Genomic DNA, 22,031 nt, shown 5'->3' with positions numbered 1-22,031 from the left:
TCCTCAGAGATCATAAGTTATTTTGTTTTATGCATTTAAAAACATCATTCTGAGAAGGGCTCGATAGGCTTTGCTAGATTTCCAAGGTGGTCCATGACACAAAAAATGGGTAAGAATCCCTGGCATTGAGAAATGGAGGTTGTAAAGTAAGGGGAAAGAGGGGGCACCTAGGTGGCACAGTGGACAGAGTACCGGCCCTGAAGTCAGGAGGACCTGAGTTCAAATCCAGCCTCAGACCAAACACTTGACACTACTAGCTATGTGACCCTGGGTAAGTCACTTAACCCCAACTGCCTGAAAAAAAAAAAGTAAGGAGAAAGACAGAAGGAATACTGGGAGACAAAAAGTCTATGGCCATTCATGATAGGAAAACTCAATAATCCAGATACTTTATTCCCTAGCAATGCTAGATTGATGATGAAATATAATATGTTTAATGATTATTTCCGTATTTGAACTTTCAATTATTCACTCTGCACGTAGGAAAGCAAGGGTCACAGACTGTCAGACATTGAAGGGGGGGTAACTGTCCAGCCCTGATTCTCTGGAGCCATAAAGCCATGCTTAGAGCTATGCAGGTATGAATTTTCTACACACAGAAAATTTGAACCAAAAAGCCCGCCCTATAACTACTAGAAGTGATATTATCAGGTAAGCTATTGAGGGCATCACACAGTGACACCCTCAACAGTGTGACAGTGATAATAAGTGACAGTAGTAATAGCTATAATGATAATAAGAATGACACTACTAATTACCAGTGTAGATGTTCAAGAAAAAACCAGCAATTTTCTAATCTGTTCACTATCCTCTAAACAATCCACATTCACACTTCAAGTCACAGAAAGACTAATACACATTCTGCAGGGGGAAACTATGGAGTTAATCAAATATTTACTGAGTAACTAGTGGTCTGAGGTATTCCACTAGGAACCTTAGAGGAATAGAGAGGTGACTCTTGTTCTCAAGAAGTTTAAAATATGAATAAGACTGGAGAGAAAATCCATTAATGAGTATTTGTTAAGTGCCAGACACAAACCTCATACTGGGGATACAAAGACAGAAATTACACAAGTCCCTGCCTTCAAGAAGCTTATGTTCTGTAAGGCAGAGATGCTTATTCTAGAATCCATAAGCTTATTTTTTAAATTTATAATGCTATTTCAATATAATTGGATTCCTTTGTAATCCTATATATATTCTTTTATGTATTTATGAGAAGGGATCCATAGGTTTCACCAGACTACCAAAGGGGAGTTCAAGACACAAAAAAGGTTAAGAATCCTGGCCTAGAGGGGATGGAATGGAAACATGCAAGTATATACCCAAAAAAAGTAAAGAAATACAGGGTAATTTGGTGAAGGGAAGCCACCGATAACTGAGAACGAGGCAGGAATCAGAAATCTTAAACAGCAATGAAAAAATTAAAGAACAAAAGAAGGTACAATAACTTGTGGAAATGCTTCATCAGGAGGCAACTTCCATTAGGAAAAAAAAAATTATGCCAAAGGAGCTCATTTGTTCAGATTTGCAGGAAAGGACTCATTGACACGGATCTAGAAAGGGGAATTAGAACTCCATATCCTTAATTTCACAAATAAGGAAACTGAGACACAAAGGAGGAGAAGTGACTTGCCCAAGGTCACACGAAGAGCAAGTTGGTAGAGCTGGGATTCAAACCCAGGTCTTTTGACTCAGTATCTAGAGCTTTTTCCAAGGAACTGTGCATGGTCTCTCCCTAAATGGCTCTACAGAAAAAGAAGCCAGTGGAATTCTTTGAGTTCTGACAGAATGGAGATTTTGGAATAGTTAAGGAACATAGTAGGTGCTTAATACATGCATACTGATTAACTGATTTAGCCCAAGGCAAAAGAACTACTTCCCTGAGTTGACTTTAAACATGCTCAAATGAAGTGCATGAGATTACAGAAATAGCAGGCACAGGCAATGTTCAGGACAAAGGAGGTTGTTTTCTTACCAAACTAAAGTTCTGAACTTCAAATACTTAGAGAACTTCTGTTAAAAACCAATCATCAATAAGCCCACTGATAATTGAAAGAAAACAAAATGAGATATGGGAGAATGGAGGGAAAAGGAGAAATAGGAGAGGGGAAAAAAGGGGGATGAAGAGACAAGGGAAGACTGCCTACTATAGCATATGAACCAAAATGAGGTAATTTTTAAGGAAAAGGGAAATAAGGATCGTAAATGTGCAAATGGGGGAAAGGAAAAAGAGAGCACCTGAAAGAAATCACCTCATGCAAAAAGTCAAAAATGGGAAAGAGAACCAGGCTTAGCTTTTCCAACACCAGCACCAAGGAAAAGGAGCTTACCAGCTTTTTCTCTAGTGCTACTGCCTGCCTCTACTGTCAATGGAGAAGCTTCACGCCTCCCAGAGAAGAACTGAAGGTCTGGGAAAAGATAACTAGTGTCTTCTAGTAGCTGGGCCGGGCTACTTGGACTGCAACACACAGGCAGGGGACCTGGAAACAAGGAAAATTGGATGTTAATGCCAATAAATTCCGCCATCCTTCCTGCCATGACTCACAATAGCAGTCTTTGAATCATTCCTCCAAAACAATTTGAGTTGTAGTAGAAGCTTGTTTGACTCTGTTATTTTTTGATTCATAAAATTCCAGACTTACTATGCAAAATCCTCACAAGGTCAGCCACCCACTAAAATGGCCCACGGGGACCCAAATTACAATACCCAAACCACAGGAAGCTGAGGCAGAGGCTTTCCTACCATGCAGCCGAAAAGAGCAAAACAAAAGTCAGATCCTCTCCTGAATGACCCAAGCAAGTCCCAGAGCACAGAATGGGACGTTGGAGGGAAAGGGAAGTGGGGGGGGGGGGGCGGAGGGGGAAGTTGCGGAGAAGGGACTTGGAACAGGAGGAAGGGGGTAGCATTTTTTAAGGGAAATAGTAGTTGCCTCTCAGAACAAGGAAAGGAAATAGAAAGGAGCCATAGTTTCAACAGACCATGTGCTAGTATGAGAACATCCCAGCACGGGACGGAGTCAGGCACTCAGCCTTGCATTCAAACTGTGCACAAAAGTCTTTGGAGTTTCATGTTGCTATGTGTAGCCAGGGTCGTGGCCCTCTGCCAAACCCTGGCCTTTCAGCTCTAGTTTATCTGCTTCACACACAAACTGGGGTGCATTTCCTGTTCCAATTAAATGTGACATTTTTCTCAAGCCTACAGTCACTAGACATGAAACGCTACTACAAAAACACTGATAAAGCACATGCGGAGTTCACAGGAGCATTCTGCAGCACAAGATGGGCTCCATTCTCAGGCAGAGCCTACAGTCCAACATTCACTTTCTACCCCATCCCCCTCCCCCAAAAGGTAATATGATCTACTCTAGGGAAATAGAATCTCACTGCACACCTCACAACGAAAATTCTTTCCAACAAGAAAATTCCATTAGTAAGGAAATTATTTTTCTCATTAGTGCCAGAATAATATTGAGTGACAGCTAATAAAAAGTAAGCTTCTTGAGGCCAGATACTGTTTTGCTTCTGTGTTTACAGAGCACATAGCACAGTATCTGGCATATATTGCCACATAATAAATGTTTTTTGATAAACTGAAATCAGTTCTGTAAACAACTTGATGATTTGTTTTTTTGCCTCTCTTAGCAAAAGTAATTGACATTTATAAAATGCTTTCAATTTCCCCAACCTCTTCTAGCACGTGAAATCATTTGATCCACACAGTCATGTGAAATAGGTACTATGGGCATAGGTGAGGAAAACCAAGGTTCTGAGAAATTAAATGACGTTTGCCCAGTTTCACAGAACAAGTAATGTTCCCTGCTTCATCAAAGCTAGAGGGCTATATTTGTTGTTTGGAGAACTGGGTACTAGTCCTGGCCCTGCTACTAATTAATATGAATTTGAGCAAGTTACTTAACCACGGTTTGTTCATCTACATGCCCTATAAGATGACCTTTTAGGCCCTTTCTGTTGTTGTTCAGTCCTTCCAGTTGTGTCTGATTCTTCCTGACCCACTGGAGTTTTCTTGGCAAATATACTGGAGTGGTTTGCCATTTCCTTCTGCAGCTCATTTTACAGATGAGAAAACTGAAGCAAACAGAGTTAAGGGACTTGCCCAGGGTCACACAGCTAGTAAGTATCTGAGGCTACATCTGAACTCAGGAGAGTCTTCCTGACTTCATGCCTGGCATTCTATCCACTTCACCATCCAGCTGCCCCAACATACCCCATGTATCATGATAGTCTTCAAGAGAAAAGAGCAAACTCCAGTCAGAGGCTTAAGGAAAGTCCAAATGATTATAATAACTTAGTGTGATCTTCTAGATATAGTAGGAGTTTTCCAACACCCTGGTTGTAAGCAGGGCTAACTGCACAAAGAGGCAAATTTCTCACGTACAAAGTTCAAAGTGAGGAGTACCAGAAATCCTGTACCCTATCATCTCCACTGACCTGTCACTTATATGTGAAATGCCACCATTTTAAATTTGTTCCTTTAGGTGATTAGCATTAGTCATAAGAAACAATATAAAGGCCCCTGGGAGTCATTGGAATACTTGCTAATCCATTAACATGTTCATCAGCTTATCAGATCCTATCCCATTAAATACAACCTGAGTACAGATACTCTTCCCCTAGATAGAAAACAAAGAGGTGTCTAGGATGTGTAATGGGTAAACTCTGAAAAAAAAATTCTCAGAAGGACAGATAAGAGCTATGAGGGGCCCAGGGTCTGCTGCAGAAAGTCAAATTTTAGCTGGGACTTGAAAGAAGCCAGGAGGCAGAGACGAGCAGGGAAAGAATTGCAGGCTAGTGAAAATGCCCAGAGTTGAGACAAAGAGGGTCGTGTAAAAGGAACAGTGCGGCACCCGGTGTTACTGTATCACAGTGGGAATGAGTAAGACATAAGAAAACTGGAAGAGGAGGAAGATAAAGGTGCCAGATTAAGAAGGTCTTTGAATGCCAAAGGATTTAATATTTGATACTAAAAATGATACGGAACCACCAGAGTTGAGAGAGAGAGAGAGAGAGAGAGAGAGAGAGAGAGAAAGTGTGAGAGAGTGTATGTGTGTGTGTGTGTGTGTGTGTGTGTGTGTGTGTGTGTGTGTGTGTGTGTGCGTGTATTGTGTGACATGCTCAGACCTGTGCTTTAGGAAGATCACTCTGACAACTGGGTAGAGGATGGACTGGATTGGGGAGAGATCTGAGGCTGGCAGACACAGCAGCAGACTATTGCAATAATCAAAGTATGAAGTGATAAGAGCCTGAACAAGGATGGGGGCAGTGTCAGAGGAGAGAAGGGTCATCTACGAGAGCTGTTAGGAGGTTAAAATAATCAGATCTTGGCAACCAACTGTACATAGGTGGTGAGAAAGAGTGGGAAGCCAAAGGTGATATCTAGGTTATGCGCCTGGCTGACCATGAAGATGGTGGCATTCTCAACAGTCATAGGAAAGTTAGGAAGGGGAGAGGGCTTGCAGGGAACGATGTGTTCAGTTTTGGTCATGATGAGTTAAAGATGTCTGTGAGGATCTGAATCTTATCCATATCTTTCCATATAACTTCCACTAAAGGACTGCACAACATGCCAGAAGTCTTCTTCTAGCTCTTTTAATACAGCATAGGGTATCAACAATAGCAGGCCAGTTGTCTGTCTGCCAGCCCTGGCTCTCCTTACATGACCAGCCCACCTCTTCAGACTCAAATAGAAATGAGAGCCACTTTATGGCACGGGATGGAAAACCATATATTAACATCCTCTAGGGGCAGCTAGGTGGCACAGTGGATAGAGCTCTAGCCTTGGAATCAGGAGAACCTGAGTTCAAATCTGACCTCCGACACTTGACACTTACTAGTTGTATGACCCTGGGCAAGTCACTTAACCCCAATTGCCTCACCAAAAAGAAAAACATCCTCTATGTCCTGTTGTATTTTTATTTATTTTGTTAAATATTTCCCAATTACATATTAATCTCATTAGGGCCATGCTTAGGAGTGTTGGGGCTGAGGGCAGGATGCCTGATACCTCTGCTGTATGCTGTGTCCTAGATGACATCCATTCTAAGCCACTTCTAAGTAAAAACAATTACTGGTAATAGTCTGTGTGTCTTCTCGATGCACTTCTCCATTGCCCTTTGGATCACTTTCAACATCTGTGTACATTGGGGGGGAAAAATAACTAATTTACATGTTTACTGAAAACTAAATTCCCCATCTGGCTCCACTGTGGTTCACTGCTCCAAATCAAATCAGAGTCAGATGTGAATTTGAACCTCGGAATAAACAAAAAATGAGCAGCAGCAACATCACCAAATCACTGGGCGGAGAGATCAAAGGATCAGAGATTTAAAGGGAGAGGGAACTTTAGAAGTCATAAAGTTCAACTCTCTCATTTTAAAAATGAGGGGAGCAGCTAGGTGGCATAATAGATAGAGCTCTGACCTCGGAATCAGGAGGACCTGAGTTCAAATCTGGCCTCAGACACTTGACACTTACTAGCTGTGTGATCCTGGGCAAGTCACTGAACCCTGATTGCCTCACCAAAAGCAAAAACAATTTAAAAATTTTAAAAATAAAATAAAGATGAGGAATCTACAGCTCCAAGAGGGAAAGTGGCTTATCATAGATTATCTAGAGCTTTGTGGGATGCCTGGCACATAGCAGACCCTTGATAATGCTTGTTGTCTTGAATAGGGAAGGAAGGGACTTTAAAGAGCAGCTAGTTCAACCCTTCATTTTATACAGCGGAGGAGACTTTGGTCCAGGGAGTTGTGATCTGCCACATGGAACACAGCAGCCTCCCCAGAGCCTGCTAAATGAACAAGGTCTGGCAAGGAAGCTGAGTGACCTAGTCAGCATAAGACCAGCAGGGATGGCCTAAAGTCCTTTTTCTCACCAGCTCTGAATATCACCCAGCCTCCAATTCCCCAGGATTCTTCCCTCTGGCCACTAACATGAATCAGCACCAGTCCCCTGGTCCAGACTCTTCTTTTCCGACTCCCAATGCCTGGTCCTGCTAGACTCAGATAGCAACCTATTAAAATTCACCAGACTTGACTGGTTTGGAGGGAAAGCACCTCGTTCCCCACAGGGCCCCAGCAGTATAACCAACTCCTAGCAGACTTGTTTCTATCATTCTTCCCTGACTGCTCTATATTTTGTGAGTATCTTCCCTAAATTCACACTGGCTTGTTCTACTGTCTTGTTGCAAGTTCTATGTTTCCCTGTATTGGACTCTGACATTCCCTAAACCTTCCCAGGTCAATCGTAAGACATTTATCCCAGGTCAAATAGGCAGGTTAGTTTCATGGGCAGGATATGAACCCAGATGTTCCAACTCCAAAATCAGTGCTTTTTCCACTGTAGAAAATGGCAAACAAGATTCAAAGCCCAGTCCTCTGACTCCAAATTCACCCCTATCATGCCATCCCCAAAGATGGCATAAAGAAATCACTTCCACTCACAGCCCCTTATTCTTAAAACAACCTAGTTGCAGATGTGTTTCATGGAACCCTATCATGAACCATAGATGAGGCTGTAAAGCACTTAGCATTGGCCTAGGTCAAGTCCCAACCTCTAGGAATCTGAACCCTGATCCCAATCATGTTCTGGCTCCCCCATGAAAGTCTCTTCTCAGAGATCTTAGACCTCTCTAGTGTGCTCAAGGAAGCCCCCTGAAGGCAGTGAATTTGCATTTTGCTTCTTCTATATCCTCCACAATGAAAAGCATGGCCAGCATACAACAAATAGGATTACCAGATTTCAGAATTAGAAGGGACCTTTGAAGTTATCTAGTTCAGTCCCCACCCATTTGTTGCCTCTTTGATTACATGATAATAATTTATATTAACATAGTGATTAAAAAGCTCTAAAACAGGCTTATACCACAATCTTGTTCTGTAGGCAGCAAGTACTATTAGCCCCATTTTACAGATGAAGAAACTAAGACCTAGACAGATAAAGTGACTTGCCCATGGTCACTCAACTAATAACTATAAGAGGCCAGGACCCGAACTCAGGTCTCTAGACTTGGGAGCATTGTTTTCCACTTCACCCTTGTACTGAATGAATGAATGAATGAATGAATGAATGAATGAATGAAAACATTTATTGAATGCTCACTACATGCAAAGCACTATGCTAACTGCTAGACATACAAATAAGAAAACAAGACAGTCCTTGCTTTCAAGAAATTCACATTCTAATAGAGAGACACTACATGTACAGAAAAGTTTTTTAGCTGCAAATTATGTGGAAAGGCACAGAGATCCCCAGGGGTGCAAAAGCAAAGCAAATGGTATCTTCTTTAATGTCACTTTCACTGATAAAACTACTTTATCTACTCATAAGTATTAGGGAAGTCACACAAGGAGTTCCCAAGGAGCATGCATTTTACTGGGGGTAACACAACATGTAGAGACAGTTAAGGAAAAAACCAAATCAATACATAGAAAGTATAAATTACATTGGGGGATGGAGAGAAGGCTGGCATCTGGGGAGACCAGCATTGTGCTCATGCAGGAGGTGCACTTGAGCTGGGCCTGAGAGCAAGCCAGGAATTCCAAATGATAAAGGTAAGAAGGAGGGGCATTCCAGGTATGGCGGGTCAACCTGTGTATCAAAGCAGGAGATAGAATTTCATGTACAAGCCACTTTGTCTAGAACACAGAGTGCATGAAGGGGAATAATACAAAATCAGTCTAGAAAGGGGAGCCAGAGCCAGATTGAAAAGGGTTTAAAATGCCCTGCAGAAGCACCAAAGCTACCATTCAGTAAGTCCCTCTTAAGTTAAGGGGTTCAGGGAAGAGCTCAGAAACAGACCAACCCTAGTCAGAGAGCCCAGTCTTCACAGTTCGTTGATTCAGCAAGTCCCATTCACAAAGTCTCTAAGTCTTGATTAAAATATTTCCCCTGATACACCTGAATTTACATACATTAATAGCTTACATTTATATGGCCCTCTTTGTGTATTATCTCATGTTGTCCTCAGGAAAACTCCAAGAATTCGAGAGTAGAATTATTATGAAGGAATTAAACTGAGGATGGAACACAAGGTCTTCTGACTACAAATCCAGAAGTGTTTCCACAACATCATGCCTCCATACTCACTTCAGCTAAACCCTCTAAACTGGGCTGAAGGCAAGACCTGAGTCTTTGAGGTCTTATATATCTTCTAGTTTACAAAGCAACATGCCAAGAGCAAAGGGAAAACAGATTGGGAATAGCCTCAAAACAGGCAGCTGAGGCTTCCGACCACAGATTGAGCTGGAAGAAGCCTTAGAGATAATCTTCATCCGAGGCATTCACTTTACAGATGGGTAAACTGATGTCCAGGGAAATTAATGGACTTTCAAAAGGTCAGACGTGGAAAAATCAGCAGAACCAGAATTTGAAGGCAGGTCCTTTGACTCCAAGGCTTTTTCCCAGAATAGCTCCTTCCACCCCCCCCATTTCCTTTTTCTTCCTTCATTGATACAAATTCTTAGCAGTTTGTGAATTGCAGGAAGACTAGATATCTGCTTATTTTGCAATTTACAAACGATGGGGGTGGAGCTACTAGAAATATATAGGGTAAAGGCTGCAAGTTTCTGCCAACTTACCAATTCTATTTCATTAAGAAAAAAAAAAAATTTCCTCCTCTCCCTGAAAAACCTGCCTATCTTTTGTCAAAATGAAGACTACTTGACTTTTCTCTCTAGGATCTTTTTTTTTTTTTGGCTTGCTTCTGAAACAGTAAAAACTTCCTTCCTGTGACAATTCAATGCTCTTATTTTCTTTGTTACAGACCCAGAAGCCTTTAGGCAATGTTACCCAAACTGGGCTCTTTTTTCTTACTCATCAGTAGTATAGTAACAATGGGCCTCATCTTTCTCCCAACAAGGAAGCTCTCACCCAGGGAGACAATTAACTTTTCCTCACTCTAGACAATCTCCGAGGGGGCCAGAAGAAATAAAAGACTCCCCGATAGCCCGATGACCTTTTCTGACCTTTTCTCCCACTGCTAACTGGTTTGACTCCAAGATCCTGAAAAGGCAAACAGCCCTAACTATTTCCTAGGATCAAAGATTGATCTAAAACTGGAAGCGAGCCCTCAGATGCCATCTGGTCTAACCCTCTAATTTTACAGTTAAGGAGAATGACACACACACACAAAACTAATTGACTTGCTCAAGGTCACATAGGCAGTAATCATCAGATGACAGGGTTTGAACACAGTTCCTCCCAGACCAGGGCACTTTCCACTGTATCACAGTGCAATTTCAGCTCTGAATGTGTCTCCTTTCTGCTCAATTCTGGAAGACAGAATCTACCAGCAAAGTCTCTTGCCTCCTTCATTTTGTCTGGCATATTACTGCTTTTGCTGTTTCTCAGTCATTCAGTCCTGTCTGACTCTTTGTGACCCCATGGACAAATCCATGAGGTTTTCTTGGCAAAGATACTGGAGTGGTTTGCCATTTCCTGCTCCAGTGCCTACCCATTTTACAGATGAGGAACTGAGGCAAATAACGCTTAAATGACTTGTCCAGGCTCACACAGTGTCTGGGGGCGAATTTGAACTCAGCTTTTCCTGACTCCAGGTCCAGTGCTCTATCCACTGCACCACCTAACTGCCCCAATATTGCCCCAATACCACTGCTAGATCTTATTAATAAACATTGCTTTCATCTTGTTCCCCTCAGTGCTCAAAACCTTACAATGACTCCCTACAGCTTACCATATTAAGTCCCAACTTCTCCATCTGGATTCTAAGGTATTCCATAATCTGGTCTTCCTCACCTCCTTAATATGACAAAACTTCCCATATATACCCTACTAACTTACAGGTGGGCCTATCTCAAGGAGTCACTGTCCCTGGCAATATGTGATACACAATCTTGCCACATGCTTATTTTACCTAAAGAGAACACCCTCTACCAACCTCTCTGTTTTAACCAATAATTCACAAATAAAGAGAGTCCTGGAAAGGGAGACCCACATTCCAGCTCTGCCCTCATTAACTGGGTAATGACAGGACGGCCACAACTTCTCAGAGCCTCAGTTTCTTCATCTGTAAAATGAGAATATAATATTTAAACTGCTTAATTCACACAGTTGTGAGTAATAGGCTGCATACCTAGAAAAGTACTTCCATATCACCTCTACCTCTTGGAATTTCTGGTTTTCTTCAAAGTTCTGCTCAAAGGCCAACTTCTCTACTTGATCCCTCCTTGTCTGACCCTCCAGCTACTAATGCCTTCTTTACAAAATTTCCTTAAGCCTATTTTGTATATCCCTATATCCATACATATCTCTTCTGACTAGACGATTGTTTCACATCTGTCTTTGTGTATCTCCAGCTCCTAGCAGTGTTTTGGCACATAGGCTCAATAAATGCTTCTTCACTGATTAATCAATATTCATTCATCAGATACTAGGTGCTTATTCTGTTTAATAACTATGTTAGCCATCGAGAGAGATACAGAAACATTAGCTAACATTTATATAACAGCTACTATGTGCCAAGTACTGTGTTACGCCTTTCACGGAAATCATCTCATTTGATCTTCATAACCCTGAGAGGTAGGTGCTATTATTATCCCCATTTCACAGATGAGGAAACAGACAAATAGAGGTTAAGTGAGTTGCCCAGAGACTTACACTAGTAAGTGTCTGAAGATATGTATGGACTCAGGTCTTCCTGGTTCTGGGACCAGGAATCTATCTCCTGTACTATCTAGCTGTCTCTAGGGCATTTGCCCTTAAGGAGTTTATTCGATTCCATTCAACAAGAAGGCAAAAAGAAAAATCACCCCCAACCTTCAGGGGGCCAGTTTAATTTTTATACAGTTAAGCTGGGCTCTAAGTTTTCTTTCAAGTCTCTGATTCTGAGATGGCAGTGAGCGCCACAGCAAACCACTCTCCCCTCCCCCATCAGCTTCCACTACTAAAACTAAGTGGAAATTGGAGGTCAAAGACAGGTCTGGCCAGCTGCCTACCCCTTCCACTACCCTGGGGCCATGAAGCTCTTGCTCTCACTCCTTCCCAGCGGATGCTGTGCTCCAGGGAGGCTCCATCACAGCCCCTATCGATTGCAAAAACAATCTCCCAGGTGTTATTTTGCCAAAGTGCAGGAACTTCCTGCCAGATGCATGTAACATAAACCTCCTAGCACTATGAAGAAAAATCACAGCCCCAAATTAGAATACCCCTCAGTGATTTTAGAACAGACTTTAACTACAACAGCAAACACTGGGTGGCTCTGACCTTCCCCTTTCAAAGAACTGAGGAATTTACATCCTGTGCCAGAGGGCCCAAAGTTCAATAAAACCAACCAAAATCTTTTGAATTGACTTAGACCTGGAGGTTTTCCCTGGCAGCTGAATACCCTGTTCTGGAGTATGAAGGTCCTGGAAATGATGCCTATTAGAGTTGTTCATACTAGAAAAGGTCCAACGACATCAGATGTTGGGGTCAAGGTACAATGTGTTTCAACTATAGATGATCAGTCCAATATAAGTGTGGATGGCTCTACCACAGGTCAAGCACAAATGGTTCATTTGAACATGTGGGATGGAGATGTCTCTAGATTTGCACATCTCATGTCTCTTTTGTACTTCTTGCATTCTGCTTCGCTCATGGAGCACAGAGCCTTCTTTGATGTGGGCATGCCATGCAGTGTGGTCCTGTGCTGGAATCTATGTCTCACAATCAATATTAAAGTTCTTCAGAGAGACATTGAGAGTGCCCTTGTATGAGTTCTCTGTAAAATAGTATTTTAGGCAAACATATTTTGGCATTTGGGCTACATGGCTAGCTAGGATTGGTTCTGTAAAGTTTGGATTCAAAGGGCTACACTTGAGGATCTAGAGGGCCACATGTGGCCTCAAGGCCACAGGTTCCCTTCCCCTGGGTTAGCCCATTGGAATCTCACTCTCTGCAGTACAGTTTGAAAGCTTAGCAGTTCAGCTCCTGAGAGGACCGCAGTATCTGCTACCTTATCTTGCCAGATGATTTTCAGAATTTTCCTAAGACCATTCAAATGAAGAAGTTCAATTTTCTGGTATGGCACCTGACAATGGCTCTATAGACTTCCAGTTTGGTAGGCAGCCTAATACCTCTTCCTTCCCACACTTTCCTTTGGAGCCTCCCAAATATTGAGCTAGCTCTGGCAATTCATGCGTCAACCTCATTATCTATGTGGACTTCTCTGAAAAGTATACTGCCAAGGTAAGTGAACTTATCCACAGCATTCACAGTTCCTCCATTTGCCGTAACCAGTCGTTCCACATACAGATGGCACAATGCTGGTTGGTAGAGAACCTCTGTTTTCTTTGTTGGTTGTCAGGCAAAAATTAACACAAGATTTTTCTTGGGAGCTGAATAGCTTGTTCTGGAGCATGGATGTTCTGGAGATGATGTCTATTAAAGTATATGGGAAGCCAAGGCCCAAGTTACCTTAGAGCAGGGTCTCATCCCTGTCTGCTTTGAACATAATAGATTGTTCTTTTTCAAGGGCATTTGTACCTAAACCCAACTGGCCAGTTGTGCTTAGCCAAGTAGCCATGCTCAAGGTTTAGGAACCTGAGAAATATACCTGAGAGGTGGGTATATACATACTGTATCTCCCTACTCTTAGAAAATGACAGGATTTCTACTTTTGAATGAGAGTCAGAATTTCTATTTCCCACTTTCCTTCATCAATCACTCAGCAAACCTTTATTAAAGCATCTACTATGTGCCAGGCATTGTGCAACTGTTGGAATTTCTCAACTAGGAGGAAGTAGCCTCCAAGGAGTACTTCAACCAGCAAAGATGTGGACAAATTGTAGGTCAAGTAAAGTGAGTAGACAAATTCAAATGGAAAGAAGTTTATTAGTGTGCTAAGAGAGACTGCCCTCTCATAGCAGTCTCTCTTTTCTAGTATGCACATTGGGCACAGATACCTTTTCCAGCTCACTTAAAGTACACTACCAATTACTGACATCCTGTGGTGAGTAAATTAAGTTTATCTAACCAATTAGTTGTTAAATCTCCATATTTGGAAAGGTCATTACTAGAACTTACTGCAGCTACCTCCCAGATCTGAGAAAAGCAGACAAGTCTCCCATTGCAGGCCAGGATTTTTGTAGACTTCATTTTCAAAATGGAGGTTTGTAATCACATACATTTTTAGAATAGAATTGTTATGCTTCCACACTAAGTGAAGGAGATACAAGGACACAGATTTAAGCAATCTCTACTTGAAAGGTTCCTACATACATGTACCATTATCTTGGTGCTTGGGGAAAAGTAAAAGTGGTTAATCTCCAAAAACCCCATAAAAACACAGGACACCAGCATTCATCACACATACAGGCTCCCAGGCTCAATATGTCAACACTGTGATGTAACAGCCAAGAAAGTTAACGCAGTTTTAATTTTTTTTTATTATTATGAACTCAACAAACATGAACAAACATTAACATACTTTTATGTACAGTGCTGGGACTAAGGACTAATACCATTGTACTCTGCTCTAGAGTATACAGTTATCCCTTTCACGCTGCAGGGGTTAGGGGTGAGGCACCCCACCACTCAATCTGGAAAATCCACATAAAATTTTTGGCCCTCCCTTCATGCTAGAGAAAAAGTCTGGATTTTTTTCTTTTTCTTTTATGGGATGTTTATAGTACTTTATTGTAAAATTTGGGTTAAGTATTTGGTCACGGGTTCTGCGTCATCTGCTGCCCTTATCATGTCATCTGTGGCTTCCACAAAACTCCCAAAAAATTCCTAGCTAATTTCTTATGCTGACCCGAGATATATCGAAACCACAATAGGGAAAGTCTCAATGTAGAAGGGATAACTGTAGTGTTCTGTTTAAGAGGCCACATTTTAGGAAAAGATATTGATAAACTAGATAATGTTCAGATTAAGGCAACAGGGATGGTGAAAGACCTTAAGATTGTGCCATGATAGGACTGATTTAAAGAAATAGAATGGTTTAGCCTGGAAATGAAAACACTTATTATGGTAGGGACATAATAGATGTTCTCAAGGGTCTGAAAGGCTCTCTTAGGCAGAGGGATTAAACTTGTTCTGCTTGGCCCCAAAGGGCAGAACAAGGAATGAAACAAAACTACAAAAACTATAATTGCAAAAGAGGAAAACTGAAGATTGATATCAAGGCGAACTTCCTAACAATTAGAGTTAACCAGACATGCAATAGGCTGCCTTATGAGACTGAGTTCCTCCTATTAGAGGCCTTCAACAAAAGCTGGGTGATCACGTTGTTGGTAGAAGGGATTCTTGTTCAGGTGTGACCTCTAAGGTCCCTTCCACTCTGAGTCTGTGATCTCTGATTCTGTCTGACCTTCAGCAAGTCGTTCAACCTCTCAGCATCATTTTTCCCATTTGTACCATGAGGATAATACCTATCTCATGGGGGCCATTATGAGTTAAGAATGACTACAAAACTCAGTAGAAATAAGAGCTATTACTGTTATTACGGAGACAAAATTTAGGTTCTCATCACTGAGACATAGATCTTAAACCTTGCAACAGGCTTTAAACCAACCAGTCAACAAGCATGTATCAAGGGTTTAACATGTGCCAGGGTAACATGCTAAGTGCTGGAAATACAAAGAAAAAGCAAAAACAAGTTCTGCCCTCAAGGTGCTCACATTCTAAGGAAGGTAGGCATGGGCTGATAGCATATGTAAATCAGAACATAGAAGATAAATATGGAATACATAAAAGGTAACTCTGGAATTAAAAGTAATACAATCCAACCTTCCACAGCATACTAAGCAGATTCATTCAAATTCTGCTCATCTCCATTACTGATGACATCCTAAGTAACCCAGTTTTTCACTGGACCACTCTAATTGTCAGAGAGCTCTTCAAACAGTTGAATTTAACTTCTAACAAGCCATTAAAGCCAGCCTTTAAAAAAAAGGTATATTTGGAAACAAACAAGCTCAAGTTTCCATACGAGTACTCAACATATTTCTTCGTAAGTATTCTATAATTTTGTTGTGTGACTAATTCATACTGCCTTCCCTCTATGAGTATGAGTAAATAATTTTTCACTCTTGGTAGTGGCATATGCCGGAGCTAGTACTTTGCTGTCACTAAAACTATCTTTAGAATTATATTTAAGCAAGTACCATCATAATAAAAATGACTCACTAAAATAAGCCAGATCTTCCTAGTTTCTATGGCATTTCCTAATTAAAACCCTTTCATTCAGTTCTCTAAAATGTCTAAATTAAAACAAAGATCTAACAATAATCTTAATAATGAAACAATTTACATATAAGCATCCTGTTGGGCGCTGAAAGAAGAAAAAAATAAAGGGAGTGTCACATCATATCCACTGTCTGATATCACTATCATTCTTTGGAAGGAAGCATACCAAATGCCCCCCCCACAGCCTTGTAACTAAGGACTTGGCTAAAGAGAGGCAAATTCTATCACGTTAGAGAAGCTAAATCACACCCAGAACATACTGTCAAGGATCTGCCCCTATTTTTGACCACCCACTTCCCACTGTAGGCAAGGGAACCTACTTTCTTTACCCTAATGTGATACCTACTCCTCCTACCTCTCGCCCTATGACAGCTACAGCCTAGAAACTCAATCACTGATTCCTCCTACAGGACAAAGACTATCAAAGGTTTCCTGTCTGAGGCATAGGTTGCTTCAGTTTCAAAGTCTCTTGTTAGCTGCTGCGCCATGTTTACTTCTGTTGCCTTGACTACTTTTGCTGGTCTTTAACCTCTGCTTTCTTTGTACTCCCTAGCTCTGGATGGCCTACCTCCATCCTCCATCTTAATCTCTGCCTTCTGTGCATTTCCTGAGGCTGGACCACATTCTCAACGTGCTGCACCCTGGACTTTTAGCCTCCATCTTAGCCTTGTTGCTCTTACATTAAAACTTTGCCTCTGAGAGCAACCATCCTCAATAGCCCAGTGTGAAAGACACTAATGAAATCCCTAGAAGTAATAAGTTCAGCACCAGCACAGCCTGAGCTGTAATCTCAGTTCAAGACAGTCTCTCTCTAAAATGAAGAATAACTTCAGTCTACCTAAGAGCTGCACTGAAGACACAATGACTCCCAGTTACAACATTCACTCTTTCAAGGGCAATGAGCCCAATTCTTCAACCCACAAATTAGAAACCCAAAGAAAGAAGCCCTTACTAGGGAGAAGAAGCAATCTGGCTCTCCTTACAGGAACAGAAATGCTTCAAATATGGCTTTCTCTCTATGTGACCATACTGGGCATTTTCTTGTTCCCTATAGAGCTAAAATAGGACAATTAGGTTGATTAGTTTGGAAAAGACTAACATTAACTTAAACCATCTTTTAAGTATAGCTCCCATTTTATTTCCTTATAAGTATCAAGTGTCTACTTAGGAGATAAAATATCTACCCTTTCCTTCTCTTTTTTTTTTTTTATAATCCATCCTGTGTATTAAAATGACCCCATTTCTACCTCATGATTTCCATGATCCTGAATTCCCCTTAGAGCTGATTAAATCATTTTTGTATGCCTTCCTTAATAATCACTAGCTACTATCAAATCTGAATATCCAATTTGTAACAATTATAACTAGAGTAATTTTTTTAAAATCAACTTTGAAAAAAGTCAGGAAGACATGATTGAATCAGTCTTGGGTGGTCAAATGCAAACAATTCAACAAAATACTACAAGGTCTGAATGTATGAACTCTTTTAAAAACTAAATCATCTTTCTTGATAAAACCTTAATGTTACCAGACTATTATCAAGCAAGTTCTTGCCAAAGAAATAAATTCAGAAATTGTAATGTGATTTAAGGGAAATGTATCATATCTGCTCAATTTAAGTATTATAGATCATAGATTTAGCACTAAAAGGACATTAAAGGTCAGCTGCTTTAACCTCCTTATATTTTACATATGAAGAAACTTTGAGCAGGTTACAGTTTATTGGATAAGGCACTGGACTTGGAATCAGGAATTGTTCTTATTTGTCATCTTTCAATTGCATCCAACTCTTCGTGATCCATTTTGGAGTTTTCTTGGCAAAGATACTAGAGTTGGTTAGCCATTTCCTTCTCCAGCTCATTTTACAGATGACAAAACTGAGGTAAACAGGGTTAAGTGACTTGCCCAGGGGATCACACAGCTAGTAAGTGTCTGGGACCAGATTTGAACTCACAAAGAGTCTTCCTGACTCTAGGCCCAGCACTCTATCCACTGTACCACCCCACTTCCCTATAAGCCAGGATCCCTGGACTCTGAAACCAGTATTTTTCCTACTGCACCATGGATTTCTATGAATTGGTTACAGTTATTTATTTGTACTTCATAAGAAATCAGAAAGGGTTTCAGGCAGCTGATTTGCCTGTCACTTTCAAAATGAATAATGACTGATAAGCAAATTACTCTATTGTTTAAACCATAACAGCTACAGTTAGCTCAGAGAAATCTCAGGAAGTCACAAAAATCACAGAATTTTAAAGTTTAAAGGAAGGTTAGAGATCACTTTATACATGGAAAAAACTGAAGACTAGGGTGATAAAGTCTTAAAACTCCTTTCCTTGGTATTCAAGACCCTCCACACTGGCACCAAAAGGCTAGACTCAGAATCAAGAGAACATGGCTTTAAATTCTGACATATACTAGCTGTGTGAGCTTGGGAAAATACCTATACTACCTACCTCACAGGACTGTTGGGAACAAAGTGTATTGTACATTTTAATTGTTAGACAGATATAAGTTACTAATTACTAAGGGTACCTAGCATGGCACAGTGGATAGCACACTGGACTTGATGTCAAAACGGCCTGAATTCAAATCCCACGCCAGACACTTAGCAGTAGCTACATAAAATATAACACCTCAGTTTCCTTGTCTATAAAATGGAGGTAACACTTAATTCAGAGGGTTATAGTTAGTATCAAAGGTGGTAATATGTAAAAATACTTTGCAAACTTTAAAGAGCTATGTAAAGTTCTTTTAAGTAAGTGATTCTTGTTTCATACTATTCTCTTCCATTCAATACTTTGTCAAAACAATTATTCACTATCCTCCATACATGTTCCACACTTTCCCTACTTCTAAGGCTTTGCATACATACACTGTTCCCTTATACACCCTTTTCCCCACCCCACCTCTCCACCTGTTGAATTAATAAACTTCACTAAGCACTGTAGTGCTTCATAAATAATTTAATTGAATTTGACTAACCGTGACTTTAAAGTCACATACTTATGAAGTACCATTTTGCATTACAGTTATTTGTATGTGAGTCTTATCTATTCACTTAACTGTGAGTTCCATAAGGACAGTCACTACATGTTATTTAAACTTTCTATCTCAAATAGCTGCTGGCATGATATTCTTTGTGCACTGGGCACTTAAATGCTTGTTGAAGCTGCATGATTTCAGAAAAACCTGGAAACACTTACATGAACTGATTCAAAGTAAAGTCAACAGAACCAGGAGAACATTGTACACAGTAACAACAATATTGTACAATAAAGAACTATGAATGACTTAGCTATTCTCAGCAATACAATGATCCAAGACAATCCCAAAGGACTAATGATAAAGTATATTATCTGCCTGTTTGAATACAGACTGAAGCATGATACTTTTCATTTTTTTGTTTCATTCTTTTTCTTTTGTTCTAGTCTTCTTGTACAAAATGACTAATATGGAAATGTTTTACATGATTGCACATGTACAACATATATCTGATTGCTTACCATCTCAAGGAGAAGGGAGGAGAAGGAAAAAAGGATAGAATTTGGAACTCAAAACTTTTTTAAATGTTAAAAATTGTTTTGATACGTAATTGGGGGACAAAATATAAAATACATATGTTAAAAAAAAGAAATGCTTGTTGAATTCGAGTAATTTACCAAGAGCAAACTGTTAGATATTACCTCTCAATCCATGACCATTCACTTTTTGTCTACTGTTGTCTACTGTTCACTGTTAGACCTACTTCCAATCCTGGCTCAAAACTTCTCCCTACTCGATTAGTCAAAGAACATTGATGGAATCACACAATGTTAGTGCTGAAGGGCAAGAGAAGACCTATGATGTTTTATAATTCAGTTTCAGTTATAGCAGGGGAGCTGAGAAGACAGAGCAGTTTGCCTCTCACTTTTCAAATTAGATAAAATCAACTTAGTTTAAGGAACATGAACTTATTAGCTAAAGAACCAGTTCCGTTATATTTCCTGAAGCACTTAGCTTCAAAATAAACCATAAAGCTTAACACAGAGCAATGCCTGGGCAGAAAGGTATGCTGAAAGATCTAATCTACAAATGGCCAAAGTTAATATATCTCTGAAGCAATACCAAGTGACTTTCTTATTAAAATAACTAGAAAAAAATTCCTTTTTTTTTTTTTACCAGACTTGAGATATCATTTGGTGTAGAAAACTACCAATAAGTAGTAGATTCCCTCTACCACTGCAGGTCAGAGCCTGCTCTGTAATCTATTGTCTTAGTTGCCTGAAGTACCTAGGGGTTAAGTGACTGGCCCAGGGTCACACATATAGCATAGATGGGATTTGAACCCAGATCTTCTTAATTCCAAGGCCAGTTCTCCATTCACTATACCACACTACCTCTGGCTTCATGAGTTCTTATCCTTCCACACTGATCTTTAGACAACTCCTCTTTTCCTTTTCATCAGAATTATTTCTCTTTTTACAGTGGATAGAGCACTGGCCCTGAAGTTAGGAGGCCCTGAGTTCAAGTCCGACCTCAGACCAAACACTTGCTACTTACTAGCTGTGTGACCCTGTGCAAGTCACTTAACCCCAATTGCCTAAAATTAAAAAAAGACTTTAAAAAAAAGAATTATTTCTCTTTTTATATGTAGAATTTCATTCTTGAGATCCTGTCATCATTCCTGGGTTTATTCCATAAGATCCTTTCAACCCTTTTAAATCTGCTCTCCAAAAACCTAGGGTAAATTTAAGAATATTCCTAGAGTTCCTCTCTTTCTGGAGAGACTATCACAGGATGATCTCCTCTTTGTCGCCATTCCCAGCCCAAAAATCAGTTCTTCCTTGTGGGTAACAATCAGATCTATAATAGTGGTTCTTCCCAATGTTTCTTCAACCTTTCGAAGGACTAAATTATCATTAAGGCAAGATAAGAAATTATTAGTTACTCTGTTCTTGGCAGAAAACTCCAGCAGTCAAATAATAAAAGATCCCATCACTACTATCTCTAATGCCTCTATGCTAGGGTTGTGATACATTTTTTAAACTTCTCATCTATTTCCTCCTTCTGTTTAGTTGGTCTGTTGTATAATACCATGACAATGTCATTTCTGTTTCTCTCTATACTAATTTTCACTCAGATGTTCTCCACCATGTTTCCTCATCCATTTACTAGATTTCCTCATTTGAATGTATCTTCTTTATATATATATCCATCCTGTTTCTTTTAAATAAGTATACTTTACAGAGCTATATTCTGATCATGGGTGTAATCCCAAGAAGTCTCAGAGAGACTTGGTCAAAGTATCTTTTTGGATCAAAGTATCCAAAGGTCAAATTTCTCTCCCTGCACTGGAATCTCTAGTTCATTGTGCTTGGTCTCATATACTACAAATATGCATATTGACATCCAAGGCCACAATTTTATCATAGGCTCTTTTCTTGGATTTTTGTCTCCTGTGAATTTCTGGCTGTCTTTGATACCTTACCTATTCACTGGATTTCCTTATTTGAATACATCTTCTTAATGTATAATACTCTGTCCCCCCTTTCCCTTTTACCTCTACTGAGTATCTCTATTTCTCTTTTTTTCTTCCTGTATTATTACTACTCCCTAAGTTTCTAGCTGGATGAATGTATATGGATGATTTTCTCTCCACCACTCCCTTTTGATATCTAGTTTAAGATTCTTTTGATTAGCTCTGCAAGATTACAGGCAAATACAATCTTATCATCCCTTGTCAGATGCACTCCATCTCCCAACCAGAAATTCTGCAATGCTTTATTTCAAATCAATATTCAGAAATTTAAATCGAACATCTTCTTAACCAACTACTTATG

General features: G+C 40.2%; 1 protein-coding gene across 4 annotated transcripts in view; it reads right to left on the bottom strand.

Moving 5' to 3' along the window:
* The window catches only part of AMOTL1 (angiomotin like 1), a 229,816-nt gene that overhangs the window by 98,746 nt on the left and 109,039 nt on the right, over positions 1–22,031 (bottom strand). For 3 of the 4 annotated variants that reach the window (XM_021000598.2, XM_021000601.2, XM_021000599.2), the window contains one exon: positions 2,334–2,483. The exons of the other annotated variant lie outside the window; for it this stretch is intronic. In XM_021000598.2, the coding sequence (XP_020856257.1) occupies positions 2,334–2,483 (150 nt within the window). The remainder of the gene's footprint in view (positions 1–2,333; positions 2,484–22,031) is intronic. 4 annotated transcript variants of the gene reach the window in all.

Source organism: Phascolarctos cinereus, unplaced genomic scaffold (assembly GCF_003287225.1).
Source record: "Phascolarctos cinereus isolate Bilbo 61053 unplaced genomic scaffold, phaCin_HiC Scaffold_726;HRSCAF=1367, whole genome shotgun sequence".
Classification (NCBI taxonomy): domain Eukaryota; kingdom Metazoa; phylum Chordata; class Mammalia; order Diprotodontia; family Phascolarctidae; genus Phascolarctos; species Phascolarctos cinereus.
This window is presented reverse-complemented; position numbering and strand designations above follow the sequence as displayed.